This window comes from Stomoxys calcitrans, chromosome 5 (genome assembly GCF_963082655.1).
Source record: "Stomoxys calcitrans chromosome 5, idStoCalc2.1, whole genome shotgun sequence".
Classification (NCBI taxonomy): Eukaryota; Metazoa; Arthropoda; class Insecta; order Diptera; family Muscidae; genus Stomoxys; species Stomoxys calcitrans.
The window spans coordinates 119,482,513-119,500,628 of NC_081556.1; the positions used below are offsets into that span (position 1 = coordinate 119,482,513).

General features: G+C 39.8%; 1 protein-coding gene across 1 annotated transcript in view; it reads left to right on the forward strand.

The window, feature by feature from the left end:
• Positions 1–18,116, forward strand: part of LOC106085340 (uncharacterized) — a 244,517-nt gene that overhangs the window by 137,207 nt on the left and 89,194 nt on the right. The window contains exon 4 of the mRNA XM_059370221.1: positions 17,482–17,573. Within this exon, the coding sequence (XP_059226204.1) occupies positions 17,482–17,573 (92 nt within the window). The remainder of the gene's footprint in view (positions 1–17,481; positions 17,574–18,116) is intronic.

Below are 18,116 nucleotides of genomic sequence, written 5' to 3' on the forward strand. Positions count from 1 at the left end.
TGCTTATGACTCTCGACACTACTGGTGAATTTCATAGAAATCGGCCCAGATTTAGATGTAGCTGTCATATATGCATACAGCCCGATTTTCACTCCAAGAGGCACTGCAAGCGCATGTATTCACCAATCTTGGCAAAATTTTGCACAACGATTTCTGCTCGAAATTTAATAGGGATTGTTTAATAACCCATCTGAAAACATCCGCCGAGGTCCATAAAAATTATTTCAGAATTGGATATAGCTCCCACGTAGTATTTAAAGGGTAGGTGTGGGGTATTATACAGTCGGCACCGCCCGACTATTGTCCTTTTGGAATATGACGCAATGCTTTCAATACCTTTTCTATCAATAATTTTAAATTTCTTTACGTGATTTTTGTATATTAATTCTAAATTTAAAACATAAACGTTGTTAAATTTCCCACCACACATTAAGAAGCCTAGACAATGAAACTCCCATAAAACAAAGAAACCAACCAAAACCAAAGAACAATATGACTCTACCAAAAAATATATTTAAACTGATTGTTGAATATTTTATAAGAACAACTGTATAAATTGACGTTGAATGTTTTCCAAAAAAAAAACCAAAAAAAAAAAAATTAAGAGGAAAGCATACCCCTCCATACAAAGGCATAGAAAACAGCCAGCCATGAACAGGTGAAATGATAGCCAACAAGGCTGACTGAGAATGAACTCCCAATTGTTGGATGTCAGCGTCGTCAACATGAACGACCATGTCGGCTCACAGTTACAGACACACCTTAGTTGAGCTAACGCCATTAAACTCATCGTCACTGCCAACTCCTCCAGTCACCAGAAGATAGACCAGGGCCAGAGAAAAAACACTTTGGTGGCTTTTAAAACAATTGTCAAATAATGGTTAAAGATGATATCAATGAAACCACAAAACTCTGGGGCAGAGACAATTGTCAGCTTTATCCTTTTTTCACATTTCAAAGAAGGAAAAAAAAGGTGCAAAACCGAGTTTCAACATTGGTCCACCAGGTATCAGAAACGTACACAATGCCAGAATTAATTGTGATAAATGTGGCCGTAGAGGAATTTGTTAAAAAAAGGAGCCAGGAAAAACTTCTACTTGCATTCTAAAAAAGAAAAATAATAAAAATTTTATGTACTTACAGCCAGCAACTTAATTTCTTGAGCTTTCCCTAGGGATGTAATTCTCGCAACTTAGATATAAACCCCCCAAAAAACTCCAAAAACTAAAAGAGAACAAAAGTAATTTCACGAATTATCTTCAATGCTCTGAAATGTATTTAAGTTCATATATGCAGTTTAGGCCAGGACATATCCACCATTTGAAGTGACTAACCGCCGAATGTTTTATTTTGTGTTGGCCTACAGTTAATCACATAAATTTCGCAGTAAAGTTTCAAATAGACCATTCTCTGCCAACCAGCCGAGGTTATAAACTTTTCGCTTACCTTTATTTAGAGAGCCAAGAAGTGTGAAATTGCTTTTTGGCCAATTGTGTCCTAGTACTTATAGGCCTATGCTATGGTGTATATGTTTGTACACCACACTCGTATACATATGTTGCATCTAGCAACAACTACCTTCATATGTTGTTATATAGTGGCAAAGGGGGACTTGACAAATTTCATATCGTTAAAATGTCTACAACAATTTCGGCTACATTTTGTAGTTTATAATTTCTAGGAAGTGTTCGACACCAACACCACAAACTCACTCCACACTCAATTATGGGGCAAATAATTGTTACACCGGATATTTCAAATATTTTTTGTTGCCGAAAATCAACAGTTTTAAGGGAATTTCAAGTATATCGAACAAAGGACACAGACCACCATCGTGGGTGGTCTTGAAGGACATTGTGTGGGAGTGCTTTAAAGATATTTGTATACATATACTTTAAGAAAATTACATATTGGAAATTAAAGAGTTTTGCTAAACCTTTTATGTAAAACAAGTAAAAGCGTGCTAAGTTTGGCCGGGACGAATCTTGCGAACCCACCACCACGGATTGTGCTAAAAATTTATATAAAATAAATTTAGTTGTAGGGCATAATCTTATTCGACATATCAAACTTCTGTCAAACCAGCAAAAAGGATAATCGAGAGACCGGTTTACTTGGGAGCTATATCGGGTTATAGATTAATTTTGGCCGTATTTGGCATTCGTAATATAACTTCGCATGCTAAATTACAGCCTAATCGAACAAAAATTGCGAATTGTAAGGACCGAAGAAGTGAAATTGGAGATCGGTTTATATGGGAGCTACAGGGTGGCTGATGAATATTGCTACAATGATGAATATTGCTACATTTTTTTTTCGGTGTATGGAATACATTTTTCTTTTATTCATGTTAAATTAAATTATTAAATTAATTATTAAATTATTATTAATTAAATTAATTAATTAATTAATTAAATTAATTATTAAATTATTATTATTAAATAGAAAAAAAGTTATTACATTTTTTTTTGGTAGCGGCTTTCATCAGCCACCCTGTATATCAGGTTAATACCCAATTTGGAGCATACTTGGCACAGTTGTTGGAAGTTATAACGGAACACTACATGCAAAATTTCAGCCAAATCGGATATTAATTGCAGCTTCCACCAGTTAAGGAAGTCAAATAGGGATATCGGTTTATAAGGGAGCTATATCAAGTTATAGTCCGAATGTCACATTCAGGAGCGTACTGAGAAGGCTCACAGATGTTAGGCACTATGTAGACAGGCCGTAGGCTCGAAATGGGGTCTGAATCCTAGGATAGTCCACTGGCTCTACAGGAGCGTGATTAGACCAATACTTACTTACGCCTCAATAGTTTGGTGGACTGCTATGGAGAAAAAGTGCAACCTAAGGATAATGCAACAGGTTCACAGGACATGTTGTCTTGGCATAGCAGGAGCGATGAGGACCACGCCCACCAGGCAATGGAGACTATTCTAGATATCTTACCCATTGACATACAGATTAAGTGTGAGGCATCCACTGCGGCTATGAGACTTAAGGCGATGGGAGAATGGTTTGAGGATGGGAGCAGCTGATACCATCGCGGTATAATCGAGACGACGATAGGAAACATGGAAGGAAGGGAAGAGGTTTCCGATCGGATACCTGAGATGAACCTTGAAGTCAAGTGCGAGGCATTGCTGCCATCGTCACAGTCTTGGATTGACGGAACCCTAGTATTGCCATCTGGAAGATCATGTTACACGGATGGATCAAAGCTAGAGGACAGAGTGGGCATGAGGGTTTACATTGAGATCCATAATAAGGTCCTGCAGGCGAAGATCCGGGCGATCACTGAATGCGTGAAGTGGTGTGGTGCTAACGTGAAGACGTCGATTGTGAACATCTTTACGGACAGTAAATTTGCCATAAGGGCAAAAACAACCAGGACGATAAAGTCACGAACAGTTTTGCAGTGTAAGAAGGAGTTTAACGCCTTCTCTGAGGATAGCAAAATCCGCATCGTTTGGGTGCCGGGCCATAACGTAGTAAGGGGAAATGAAAGGGCAGACGATTTGGCGGTGAGGCCAGATGACTGCCGTCAATAAACTTGGTTAACCCGAAGCCTTTCGGGTCGACGCAGTCCGAGTTAAGGGAGTGGGCGACGAATGAGCATGCAACATTGTGGAACAGCGAAACGGTCGGTAGGACGGCGAAAATCCTACGGGGGAATCCAGATCGTGAGGAGACTAGGCTATTACAGAAAGGAAGCAAGAAGGTCAGTGTAGCTATTGCTATCATAACAGGACACATAGGACTACGAGCTCACTTATGTAAAATCGGTGTGGCAAGTGATAGCATGTGTATGGAAATGAGACGTTTGTCATTGCCCGGCTTTCGCGTACAACACATACCAGTACTTAGGTGGAGACACAATATCAGACATGAACCAACTTTGGGGAGTGGTATTGAAAACAATTAAGGATTTTGTAAGTATTTAGCACGGAATTCCTAACTTAAAATTTTCTTTTTAGAGGTTACTTTATAGCTTTTAGAGCGTACAACAAGCCGATTACTGGCTTAGGTGTATGTCCATAGTGGCATGGAGCGGATTGATATCTGCACCCTCTTTTCAACCTAACCTAGTCCGATTTGGACCGTACTCGGCACAGTTGTTGGAAGTCATAAAAGAACACTACGTGTAAAATTTCAGCTTAATCGGACAACACTGGAGGCTTCCAGGGACTCAAGAAGTCAAATCAAGAGATCGGTTTATATGGGAGCTATATCAGGTTCTTGACTGATTTAAACAGTACTAGGAACAGTTGTTGAAAGTCATAACGGAATACTATGTGCAAAATTTTAGCCAAATTTGAGAAAAATTGCTGTTTCCAGGGGCTCAGGGGCTATATCATGTTGTAGATCAATCCGGACCGTACTTGGCACAGTTGTTGAAAGTCATAACAGAACACATGCAAAATTTCAGCCAGATCCGATAAAAATTTCGGCTTCCAGTGGCTCAGGAGTCAAATCGGGAGATCGGTTTATTTTACTTTAATTGGCTATTACAGAATATTTGTTCGACTAGCCGAACGTAGAATAGCGTTCCAAGCGCCTCGACCTTCCGCGCTCATTCTAAAATCTCTGACACCAAGTATCGAGGTGTCTCCCATCACTTGATCTTTCCATCGGGCTTTTGGTCTTCCCGATTTGCTCCCCGTGTTTGCCTTCAAAAGACTTTTTTGCTGGAGCTTCTTCATCCATTCTGACAACATGACCTAGCCAACGCAGCCGTTGTATTTTGATGCGTGTAACTATGCTATCGTCGTCATACAGCTCATACAGCTCGTGGTTCATACGTCGCCTATATTCTCCATTAATGCAAACTGGTCCATATATTTTACAAAGAATCTTTCTCTCAAATACTCCAAGCACTGTCTCATCTGCTTTCACAAGTACCCATGCCTCAGAACCATATAACAGCACGGGTAGTATCAGTGTCTTGTATAGTGTAATCTTCGTCTGTCGAGAGGTGGCCTTGCTCCTATACTGCCTACTTAGTCCAAAGTAGCATCTGTTTGTCAGTATTATTCTTCGATTAATCTCAAAACTGGTGTCATTCGTTTCGGTTACGGCGGTGTCGAGGTAGATAAAGTTGCTGACTAACTCAAAGTTGTGGTTCCTAACTTTCTCTACTTTCTTTATCTGCTCGTTTGTGCAAGGTATGGTCTAAATTAGTTAATAACCTGATGTAGCTGCCCTATAAACCAAACTCGGATTTTGATTTCTTTAGAGTGCTCAATTATTATTTAATTGGGCTGAAATTTTACACAATAACTTCCCCCATGAACTTCTGCTGAGTTTGCCCTGAATCGGTTCGAAACCTGGTATAGCTCCCATATATACCGATCTCCCGATGATAATTCTTGAGCCTCTATAGGGCTCATTTTTTATCCGATTTGCACAATAACTTCTCCCATGACCTTCAACGTACATATCACATATGGTGTGAATCGGTTCATTAGCTCATATAGCTCCCATATGAACCCATCTCCCGATTTTACTTCTTGAGCCTCTATAGAGCGCATTTTTTATCCAATTTTCCCGAAAATTTTCACAATAACTTCCCCCATGACCTCCAACATACTTGCCAAATTTGACCTGAATTCATTTAAAACCTTGTATAGCTCCCTTATAAACCGATCTCCCGATTGCACTTCTTGAGCCTTTAAATTGCACAATTCTTATTCCATTTGGCTGCAATTTTTTACAACGTCTTCTCGTATGACCTTCAACGTACGTATCAAATATGGTGTGAATCGGTTCATTAGCTCATATAGCTCCCATTCTTGAGCCTCTATAGAGCGCATTTTTTTATCCAATTTGCCTGAAAATTTGCCCAATCACTTATCCCATGACCTCCAACATACTTGCCAAGTTTGAACTGAATCCGTTCAAAACCTTGTATAGCTCCCATACAAACCGATCTCCCGATTGCACTTCTTGAGCCCCTAGATTGCGCAATGCTTGTCTGATTTGGCTGAAATTTTTCTCAACGACTTCTATGACCTACGTGCCGAACATGACCTGAATCGGTCTATAACCTGATAAAGCTCCCATATATACCGATCTCCCGAATTTGCAATTCTTATTCCCTTTGGCTGAAATTTGGCACATTGACTTCTCCTATGACCTCCAACATACATGCCCAGTATGGCCAGAATCGGCCTTAATCCTGGTATAGCTTCCATATGCACCCATCTTCCGATTTTACTTCTTGCACCCTTTAGGGGGCAGTTCTTATCGGATTGTTATCCGATTTGGCTGAAAGTTAATGTTTTCTTAAGACTTCCAAGAATCATGATTAATATGATCCAAATCAGGCCACCGTAGCGCAGAGGTTTGCCTATGACGCTGAACGCCTGGGTTCGAATCCTGGCAGGAACATCAGAAAATTTTTCAGCGGTGGTTATCTCCTCCTAAGGCTGGCGACATATGTGAGGTACTTCGCCATGTAAAAACTTCTCCCCAAAGAGGTATTGCTCTGCGGCACGCCGCTCGGAGTCGGCTAAAAAAAGGAGGTCTCTTATCATTGAGCTTAAAATCGAATTGGACCGTTGATTTGTGGTAAGTTTGCCCCAGTTCCTTAATGGAATGTTCATGGGCAAGTTTGCAGTTTTGCAGTATATATTCTGATAATGCTCCCATATAAACCGATCGCTCGATTTTATGCTCTCCACCAACCACTAGAAATGTTGCCTAAAAAGGGCTCTAATTATATATTGGCTCTATTCAATCCAACCTTCGGTTTGACTGCATGAGACCCAATAGATATCTTCAAATATTCCTTGGGGTAAGGTTTCCAAGATTCTGCCCGGCTGCACATTTGTTTTTTTTTTCTACATTTTAATTAGATATGTCTGCTAACCGATTTATATACCAATAATACTCAATGCAATTTATTCCACAGAACTTTATTCGTACACCCATTTATCTCTCATTATTGTTTAAAACTTAAAAAAAGTACCTCCATTAAAATTCTAATATAAACACATTAACGTTAAGATAGACCGCCTAAGATAGCCATAAAAATTACACACTCTTTGAGAACTTTTACTAGGGGAGGGGCCATGACAAATTAGTTCGGTAATAAAACTTAAAAGTAGCAATTGACTATTTTTTATTTACCCAAAACAATGGCACAAAAAGCCATGTTAAGCCAAGCCAACAACCCAACCACTCAACCAACATTGACAACTACAATACAACAACACCAACAATAAGCAAACGAAGCAAACAAGACCATTAAAAAAATGCATTCTGAATACCCACAGAACATAGTCAACTTGTAGAAAAACTCAATAGGGGGTGGTAGTGGAGGAAATGTGGCTGTTGAGGGAGGGGACAATACAAAAAAAAAAAACAAGCGTTGTACACGTTGTAATAAGCGTTTAATACCAATGTTTACAAGCCAAAAGTAATAAAACACGCGACATTCAAGCCAAGATACACGAATAGCCATACCAACACTGCACAGCAATTTCACATAGCAAACACTTGCATTAAACCCCTCTCAATGCACACTTGCCACGCTACACTCACTCAAACATTCTCTTACACATGACCATAAACGGATGTGTGCATGGCCATAAACACATACCATCACACACTTTAAGGATCATAAACTACACGTTGGCAATGATTACAAAACATTGAATTCGTTTCCATGTGTCCGTCCGTCCGTACGCTTGTCCTTCCATTCGTGTGTATTTGAGTGTGTGTGTGTGTGTGTGTGTTGGTCTCTTAAACGCGTGCAAAAACTCTCGAACACTGAAACTTGGCCATGTCGAGCTGTATATTGAACCATCACGAGTCAAAGTGGTCGATTGGTTGGCTTGGCTTGACTTGACTGCTTTATGCGAATGTCATTGGCAACCGAAACGGCGAGCGGGCGGGCAGCCAGGAAGGTAGGCAGTGTAAAAAAGTAGAACTCTTCCAAAGGATTTATTCTATAAATGGGACGAATATATATGTTGTTGTATTCATATTGTCAGTTTTATGAAAAAAAAAACAAATCGACAAGAACAACAACCATTATAACGTAACTTTATGGCTGCGAATATCATTCATAGATTCAAAACCCTTATGCCCAACCACCAGCCATCCATACTTACGTAGCTCATTGTGGTCACAATTGTGGTGGCAGTCATTTGTAACGTTCAAATGGAGTTTACGAGGTATTTCTGATAAAATCAATCACTTACAAACTTTAACATTAAATTGACATTTAATAATTGCGCCCTCTAGAGGCCGAATAAGTCATACCATGACCGATTTGGACCATACTTGGCACGCTTGTTGGAAGTAATGGCGAAACTTTAGGTGCCAAATTTCAACCAAATCGAATGGTAAATGCGCTTTGAAATCGGTTTATATGGCAGCCATATCAAGTAATGAACCGTTTTAGCCCTTTAGCTATACCAACCGACCCACACTAATTGGAAGGTTAGGTTAAGTTAGGTTAAGTGACAGTCTGTCATCAGACTCACTTAGACGTTTTCGTCCATTGTGATACCACAGGAACAAAAGAAGGAAGATGCCTTCTAGTTCGTACCGTTGAACCATCCAGATCGCTTTAAAAAGTCCAATAATACTAATTGGAAATATTTGTGCAAAATTTCAAGCGCCTAAGCTTTCTTACGGTAATGCTGATGCCCTGAAACTCTAGCTTCTTGATGATTGACGCGGGTTTTGCAAGAAATACTACCATTGTATGTTCCTTGACATTAAGAGAACCCCCTATGTAACCGACTATGTCGTGAAAGGCTATTTCAGTGGATTTGCCCTTACTATTGGGTTGCCCAAAAAGTAATTGCGGATGTTTTAAAAGAAAGTAAATGCATTTTTAATAAAACTTAGAATGAATTTTAATCAAATATACTTTTTTTACACTTTTTTTCTAAAGCAAGCTAAAAGTAACAGCTGATAACTGACAGAAGAAAGAATGCAATTACAGAGTCACAAGCTGTGAAAAAATTTGTCAACGCCGACTATATGAAAAATCCGCAATTATTTTTTGGGCAACCCAATATATCTCCAGGGATCTTTGTCCTAAGACCTTTGTGTCTCTCCATACCACAGGTGTATACGAAATGCTGATACAAGCAGAGTAAATCTGCCTAAGTAAAGGACCCAGTCTATCGGCCACTGCTTGTAATACAGCTGGAGATACATCATCAGAGATTGGCGACTTAAAAAAGTCGAACATTTTTATCACCCAAGGGATTTTCCACTCAGACACAGTTTCCCCAATAACCTCCAAGTAATGCATAACAGTGAAAAATTCTTCTGGCCCCACGTTTTCCCTTGGAGAGTGTCCCGGGAAAGGTGTATCAATGAGTAGTTTCGGAGTTTCTTCTCTAAATATTGTCCATACATTCTCTGACTTCTGAATATACCCCACCGTAATAGGTCTCGAGGACAGAATCTTCCTTAGCCTAGAGGCCTCAGATGTATCCTCCACGGTGCTGCAGGAATTTACCTAGGATTTGTTCTGAGCCTTTTTACAGCTCGCCCTTGTATTTTCTTATCCCAGCCTTATAGACGTCTCAATCGTGGGGTGCCCTTGTGGGTTTCGCCCTGTTGAAGAGTTTTCTGCAGTCCTTCCTTAGACCAACCAGTTCTAGGGTCCGCCATGGCGGTCGCTGTTTTCCCCTTGGCTTGGCATTAGGACATGCTGACACAAGCGAATCATTCTGGGCCTTCGTGATCCGCTTGACCATTATGTCTATATTCTCCGCAGTTTCGACTTCCTCTTCTGGTCTAGAAGGAAAAGTCGTGCAGAATTTGTGCCGAAATTAATCTCAGTATACCCCACCGTAATAGGTCCCGAAAACAGAATCTTCCTTAGCCTAAAGGCCTCAGATGTATCCTCCACGGAGCTGCAGATTTGGATTTGTTCTGAGCCTTTCCAAGCTCGCCTTTGTATTTTCTTAGCTTATAGACGTCCCAATCGTGTGGTGCTCTTGTTTACTCTGTTGAAGAGTTTTCTACTGTCCTTCATTAGACCAACCAGTTCTGGGGTTCACCAATGGGGTCGCTGTTTGCCCCTTGGATTGGCATTAGGACATGCTGACACAAGCGAATCATTCAGGGCCTTGACCACTATGTCTATATCCTCCGCAGTTTCCAACATCTTTTCAGTTCTAGAAGGTATAGTCGTCCTCTCCAAGGCTGAAACTAATAAAACGTGATCAGAGAAGTCTGGTCATCCAACACTTCCCAGTCGCCTATCCTAACATGATCAGAGAAGCTGTGGTCATCCAACACTTCCCAGTCGCCTATCCTTTTGCCTATATCCTACGATACAAAGGTGACATCTAGTAGCGCCTGCCTGTTTTTTGTTTGGTCGGTTTATTTTTTTTTATTGTATAGCTCACTCCTTTCGTTGATATCCGAACGTCTCCACATCTGGCGATGTGCGTTAGCGTCATTTCCTACAATGAGGCTCTTTTTCCTGCTGAAGCAGCTTCAAGCAGCAATTAAAGGCTTGAAGGCGGTTTATTTGATTTGTGCGCGATATATGGGGAAGTCAGCCAGTTATGAGGGCTTATTGATTTCAAGGCTGGCTACTACTGAATCTTCAGTGCTAAGCGACAGAATAAGAAAAAATTTGGACTATACTTTACAAGAATGTAGGCCCTGAGTCTCGAATTCCCCGTACCATTGAGTAGTTTAAATCCAGGAATTCTTAGTCCACAAACCATTTCTCCACACACCCATGTGTCCTGGATAAGAACCACGTCAAATCCTCCTGCCATCTGAAGGACTTTTAGAGCCAACAAAGCGGCTTTACAATTATGGAGATATATCTGCAGAAATTGGACCATAGTTAGGGTTCAGAATTTCCACCACTGTTGCGTAAGCCTCGTCTTCTGAGTCCGCCAGGAGTTGATCCTCACAATATGGGTTCAATCTTATTAATGAGTTTTCTTACACATTCAGGGCCGGTTGAGATAGCAATGGATCCATTCTTCCAGAGGTTTCTGGAATCTTGCGGTGTGTACGATTCCTCCTTAGATGCTTCACTAGCTTCTGCTGTGGAAATGCCTTTTGAGTTCTTTCCTTTCCCGCTGGCGCATACCTTGAGCCCAATCCCACCGGATGATGCACACACACAGGGTTTGTCCGGTCCGGTTTCGACGCCTTACACTGTATTGATCGTGTCAGGGGGATTTTTAGCCTGCTGGAATCCACCAGATAAGTGTTCACCGACAACTGCTAAGTCGTCTGCTGATACCCCAACCCCATCGCTTCTTTAGACCTTCAGTTCCACCTTGTTGAATCCTTAGAACACAACTCCTTCATACTTGTTGAGGTCTACGACACAGGCGGAGTTTGGTAGGAATGCTGCATGTCCCCGATCGCCATCAGCCTCATCCTATCTACCAATCTCCCAGTCGGTCGTTGAAAGATTGGCACTCACTTAATCTTCCAAATGTGGATCCAGCATGTGAGGGAATGCTATCCATTGATTGTGAAGGAATATCTTCCTTCTTTACAAAACCCAGTGCTGCGCCTGGTCAGGTCTGGCCAATCTTTTTTAGAGCACAATGATACATTTCAATTTAGAGTTGAACCCCGCAAGCAATTAGTTTCTATGGGCTATGACACCAGTCTGCATCGTCAGAAAACTAGAAGAGGAGGCCCAAGCAATTCCGAAAGAACTTCGGAGTATACAAAAGACAGGCCATTAACCATTCCACTTCAATTGTTTCTAGGCATGCTGGCCTGTTCTTATGCCTTGTTGACAAGCACAATCACCAAACTATCCTTAGTGATATTAGCAAAGGTTCTTGGCCCCATATTACTATTGTTCGCCTTAGTTCTATAGGAAGCCTCTCTCCTTACGGTGAGAGTTTTAGCATCTTTCGCACCTAGCCTCTCAACCTGAAAGCGATGCGCCAGTTATTACCCCAACCTCTTAAATAGCGTATTGGTCTTGCCAGTGAAGGCCGATGGCCTTGTCCTTAAGACTCGAACCATGTGTCTTCGTCAAAATCCCCTGCTGACCAGTCGGCTAGTGGAGCCTGGCGCAGTCGGGGTCTCAGTAGTAGACAACAGATACGCCCTAATACCGCCATTCTAAGTCTGCTACTGCGGCACCATAGGAAACATCAACAGATCATCAACTGGCTTATAGATAGGCGGTTGAATAGAAAGGGGAGGCGGACCCTCCCCTTACTATAATTTTCAGATACGCCATGTCTCGGAGATTGGTGGGGCAATTTAAGCGAACTTTTGTTTGCTTTTTTGTAATAACCTAGAAACAAAATGTTGGTATTCAAATTTGGGATGGGGTAGATAAGGGGACCGCCCCCTCAAAAGCCCGCAGTCGGGGTCTCAGTAGTAGACAACAGATACGCCCTAATACCACCATACAAAGTCTACTCCTGCGACACCGCTTAATAGATAGGCGGTTGGATAGAAAGGGGAGGCGGACCCTCCCCCTTACCTTAATTTTCAGAAACGCCAGGTCTTAGAGATTGGAGGGGCGATTTAAGCGAAATTTTGTTTGCATTTTTATAGTAACCTAGAAACAAACTGTTGCTATCCAAATTTGGGATGGGGTAGATAAGGGGACCGCCCCCTCAAAAGCCCGCAGTCGGGGTCTCAGTAGTAGACAACAGATACTCCCTAATAGCACCACTCTAAGTCTACTCCTGCGACACCGCCTAATAAATAGGCGGTTGGATAGAAAGGAGAGGCGGACCCTCCCCCTTGCCTTAATTTCAGAAACGCCAGGTCTCAGAGATTGGAGGGGCGATTTAAGCGAAATTTTGTTTGCACTTTTATAGTAACCTAGAAACAAAATTTTGGTATCCAAATTTGGGACGCGTTAGCTAAGGGGACCGCCCCTCAAAAGCTAGCCAAATGGATATATAGATATATCATTACAATATGGTACTCAAATGAAAGATATTTCAGTGTAGAAAACGAATTTGATATGCAAATGTGGTACCAAGTGCTTGGGGGCCAGATGGGCGTGTTTAGCGACTATGGCAATATGGGACTCAAATAAAAGGTATTTTAGAGTAGAGCACAAATCTGATGTTTTTTTAAGGCAAAGTCTCTGAATGGTCCGCCCCTACCCATAAACACCACTCCATACTGGACATATTTGCCGACTATGGGAAATTAAAGTTCTTTGGGATTAGAGCACGAGTCTGATATTTACTTTCGGACTACATCTACTTATCCGGTTTGGATTGCATTCAATTTCGGGACAAAAGGCACTGGCAAACAGACACTGGAAGAATATAAAAATTGTTAATCCTATGAATATTTTTTTTAGCAATGAATCCTTTGATTTCCCTTTCCTTTCGAACCTCCCTCGGCTAAACCTTTCAATGTTGGCAACCATAACAAATAATTGCTTGGTTAGGTGGGAAAGAAGTGTGTACGACATTCTTTTTCCTCTTGTTTGTGGTTGCAAAGGACTTTGACAATAAAAATTGATTTGTTAATATATATGACCAGTGACGTTGTTGCTGTTGCTATTGTTGTTGCCAAAGTTGTTGGGCTTATTGTTGCTCATTTAAGTTGATATAAATGTCAAACTTAAAAAAAGTAAATAATTCATAGCCATTCATAGATCTTTGCTACACACAACTTTTTCTTAATCTTGAAACGTGGAAAGGGGAAAAGAGGCATAACAAGGGTACAACATTAGGGGTTTCTTAACTAGATTTTTACCAAATCACACTTTTCAGAGGGGGGAACAAAAAAGTTTTCAATTTCACTTCAACCATAAGCGTGTGTGTGTGAATGACACACACTCACTCTCAAAATGAAGTTTAGTTGTAGCTCAATTTTGTAGTCGTTTCCCTTTTTGAATAAGAAGAAAATCTCGTAAATATTTGCTTCTTATTCCATAAATTTTCCCTGAGACCAAAGATAGTTTTTATGACAAAAAAAAAAACGAAAGAAACGAAAATTGCTATAAATCTACAAATCCTACTTGATATGAAGAAAATTGCAACTTTTTAAGTGCAAATCGCAATTATTCAAAATCCTACCAAAAACGGGCCAAATAAATCGTTTATTGTAGCACAATACCTTCGAACGAATGAACATGAACTCAACGACTGTATTAATATGTCTCTTTATTCCCTGAAGGATAATTGATGATATCCTGGAAACAATTACGAAACACTTTGGATACGTAAAATGGGAATAAGCACACCATGCATTCATGTGCTGGAGAGTCTTAAAAATAAATGGTCGTAAAAATTATAGCCTTGTTATGAGAAACACTTTATGGCCCTTTTCAGAGGGTTTTTGAAGCCAAAGCCTTTTTAAAGTTTTTTCAAGAGCATGGTGGGGATAGACATGATGATATTCATCAACACCATCATCTCTACAGGTGTATACTATGAATACACAAAGATTTATTGTGTGCTGTCAAATATCCTTTTTTTCTCATACTACCATCATCATCATCATCATCAACATCACCAGCATCATACGTTTAAGAAATGTTATGATAAATGTTTTATGTTAAACACCAACAAACAACATCTGTGTATCTGCGCCTCTTCATTCACACTTTTCATTTTTTAGCTTTGGTATCGTTGTATGTTGGTATTAGTAGCCTGTGCTCTTTTGTTGTATGTCAAAGAGTCAATTATCATAAATTCAAATATGATATCCTTCAGAAGCAACAAGAGCAACAAACAATAACAACAACCATTGAAACCCTTCACCATCAGCCCTCCCAAAACCAAAGCACAGAAAGCTCTTTTGAAAAAAAAAAACAAAAATATATTCAAGCCAGAACAACTGCCAACAAGGATAAGGCTATGGGAAAGCTAAAGGGGGTGAGCAATAGGGAACCCATCACATAAGTCAATGACTGTTGATGATATTAAGTTTAATACTCGACGATATACTTTTACTGGCAAATATGGTCCTGCCCGGAAGGATTTTTTATATCATCTGTGTCGTAAACACTTTAGTGTGTCAACTCAAATGATTTATGAACTTTTAATGGCGGGAGTTTTTTTTTTATGAAAAAGACATAACAGATCAAATCGAGACCAAGATAATTAGTGTTTTACAATATGCCAAGAAGATTTCTTCCAGCTATAGTTATTTGCCTAGACGGACTGACGACGAACGGAATAAAATATTAAAAATGTTATGTCAATCATCAATATACATGTTTTATGAAGTCACAAATTGATACTTTCAGGTGTTACTGGCAGGACCATCAGAAAAATTCTGAACGGTGCTTATCCCCTCCTAATGCCGGCGACATTTGTGAGGTACTTTGCCATATAAAAACTTCTCCCCAAAGAGGTGTCGTTCCGCGGCACGCCGTTCGGGCTCGTCTATAAAACGGAGGTCCCTTATCATTGAGCTTAAAATTGAATCGGACAACACTCATTGATTTGTGAGAAGTGGCCCCAGTTCCTTAATGGAATGTTCATGGGCAAATTTGCATTACATTGCATTACAAAAGGAAGAAATGTGAGGCAAATATGGTAGATATCTATAGTCTCAAGAACTATATTTAAAAGATTGGTTTATATAGGAGATGTATCAGGTAATGGACCGATTCAAACTTACTGCAGATGTTGCAGGTCATAAAAAGTCAACGTGCAACATTTTAGCCAAATTGGATAAGAGTTGCACCCCCTAGAACTGCAAGAAGTATACACCAATAAGAAGTATTTGTACATAATTTCAACCGACTAGCTTTGCTTTAACAAAAGTTAGCATGCTTTCAACAGATTGACGGACACGGACATTATCTGAAAGATAAATACTTTTGAGGGTCTTAGACCAATATTTCTCCGTACTACAAAAGGAAAGACGAAATAAGTTTCCCCCCAGATTATGGTTGAGGGTAAAAAATTAAAAAAAAACCTAGTATAGCCAGCTATATATTTGATTATGAGTGGTAAAGTTATAGTGGGAGTATGAAATCTGACTCATTTAAACATTTATGTTCATTGCAATAGCACAGGCACAAGCTTAATCACAATCAAGTCTGTTCCGCCAAAAAAAGTCCAATGAACCAATTTTATTGATCCCATGGTGAAAATATGGTACTACATTTTTGATATCTGAAGGGGGGGCGGACGCTCCCCCTTGCCCAAATTTTCAAAAACTTCGGATGTCGGAGATGGGTGGTGCGTTTTAAGCGAAATTTTGTGTGCCTCTTTATATTGGGTTGCCTAAAAAGTAATTGCGGATTTTTTTAAAAGAAAGTAAATGCATTTTTAATAAAACTTAGAATGAACTTTAATCAAATATATAATTGCCATTTTGTTCGATTCCGGGCAAAATTCCGGGCAGTATTCCACGCTCATAGAACTTCTGGCCTTTATCTGCAAAAAACTGAACCAAATGCGATTTTATAGACTCATCATTGCCGAAAGTTTTAGCATTTGAGGAGTTCTGCAAAGATCGAAATAAATGGTAGTCTGATGGTGCAAGGTCAGGGCTATATGGTGGATGCTTCAAAAGTTCCCAGCTAAGCTCACTCAGTTTTTGGCGAGTGACCAAAGATGTGTGCGGTCTAGCGTTGTCCTGGTGGAATATGACACCTTTACGATTGACCAATTCTGGTCGCTTCTCCTTGATGGCTGTATTCAATTTGTCCAATTGTTGACAGTAAACATCCGAATTAATCGTTTGGTTCCTTGGAAGCAGCTCAAAATATACCACACCCTTCCAATCCCACCAAACAGACAGCATAACCTTCTTTTGGTGGATATCAGCCTTTGAAGTGGTTTGAGCTGGTTCACCATGCTTGGACCATGATCGTTTTCGACTAACGTTGTTGTAAACAATCCATTATTCATCTCCAGTTATGATTCGTTTTAAAAACGGATCGAATTCATTGCGTTTAAGGTGCATAAGGTACACAAGCGTTGATTCGGTTTTTTAAATGAATTTCTTTCAATACATGTGGTACCCATATATCAAGCTTTTTCACCAGTCCAAGACTTTTTATGTGATAATGAACGGTTGATTTTGGTATATTTAACTTCTCTCCTATCTCACGCTCAGTTACATGACGATCCAATTCGATTAATGCTTAAAATTTGTCAACGCCGACTATATGAAAAATCAGCAATTACTTTTTGGGCAACCCAATATTTAAATATTTCAATTTAAAGACCATGCATTTTTTAAGTTGACTAGTTTGACCACATTTGTTAAATGTTACTTCCCCTTTCACTTTCCACCTTTTGTAAAATTTCATGGCAATCATGTGTCAACAACAACCTTTTAATTTTCTTTCTTTCTTACTGGGCAAACGATTTTTCAAATTCCATGCAAGACATTCCCATGTTTATTGTTTGTCTATTCCCATCACCTTCAAATTATCACAAATTGATTTCAAATGATAGAAATCGTTAGGGATAATACTTATAAATACAATTTTTTTGTTATATAGCCCCCCTTTGATTATATTTGTTTTTACTAAAATATGTCCTTTTGTTTTTTTTTGTCTCTTTACAGATGGCGATCCCATTAAACTACCAGACAATTTGGAAAGCTTGCCAAGAGCTGACAGTTTCCCGTCACAACGTCATCGCTGGAATACAAATGAGGTCAGTTTGATTTGCATTGGTGTGCGTTTTTTCTTTATTTGTTATTTTTTCACGACACTTTTAGAATATTTGCATTTTATTTGAATGGACTAGAATTTAAGAGATGGAAAAAAAGAGAAAAATGGTACATGGTGAACAATTTTTCGTGAAACATATTCCATAGGCTTATGTAGCATTCAACATATAAAGGGTGATTTTTTTGAGGTTAGGATTTTCATGCATTAGTATTTGACAGATCACGTGGGATTTCAGACATGGTGTCAAAGAGAAAGATGCTCAGTATGCTTTGACATTTCATCATGAATAGACTTACTAACGAGCAACGCTTGCAAATCATTGAATTTTATTACCAAAATCAGTGTTCGGTTCGAAATGTGTTCAAATTTTGACAAATTTTGTTCAGCGATGAGGCTCATTTCTGGTTGAATGGCTACGTAAATAAGCAAAATTGCCGCATTTGGAGTGAAGAGCAACCAGAAGCCGTTCAAGAACTGCCCATGCATCCCGAAAAATGCACTGTTTGGTGTGGTTTGTACGCTGGTG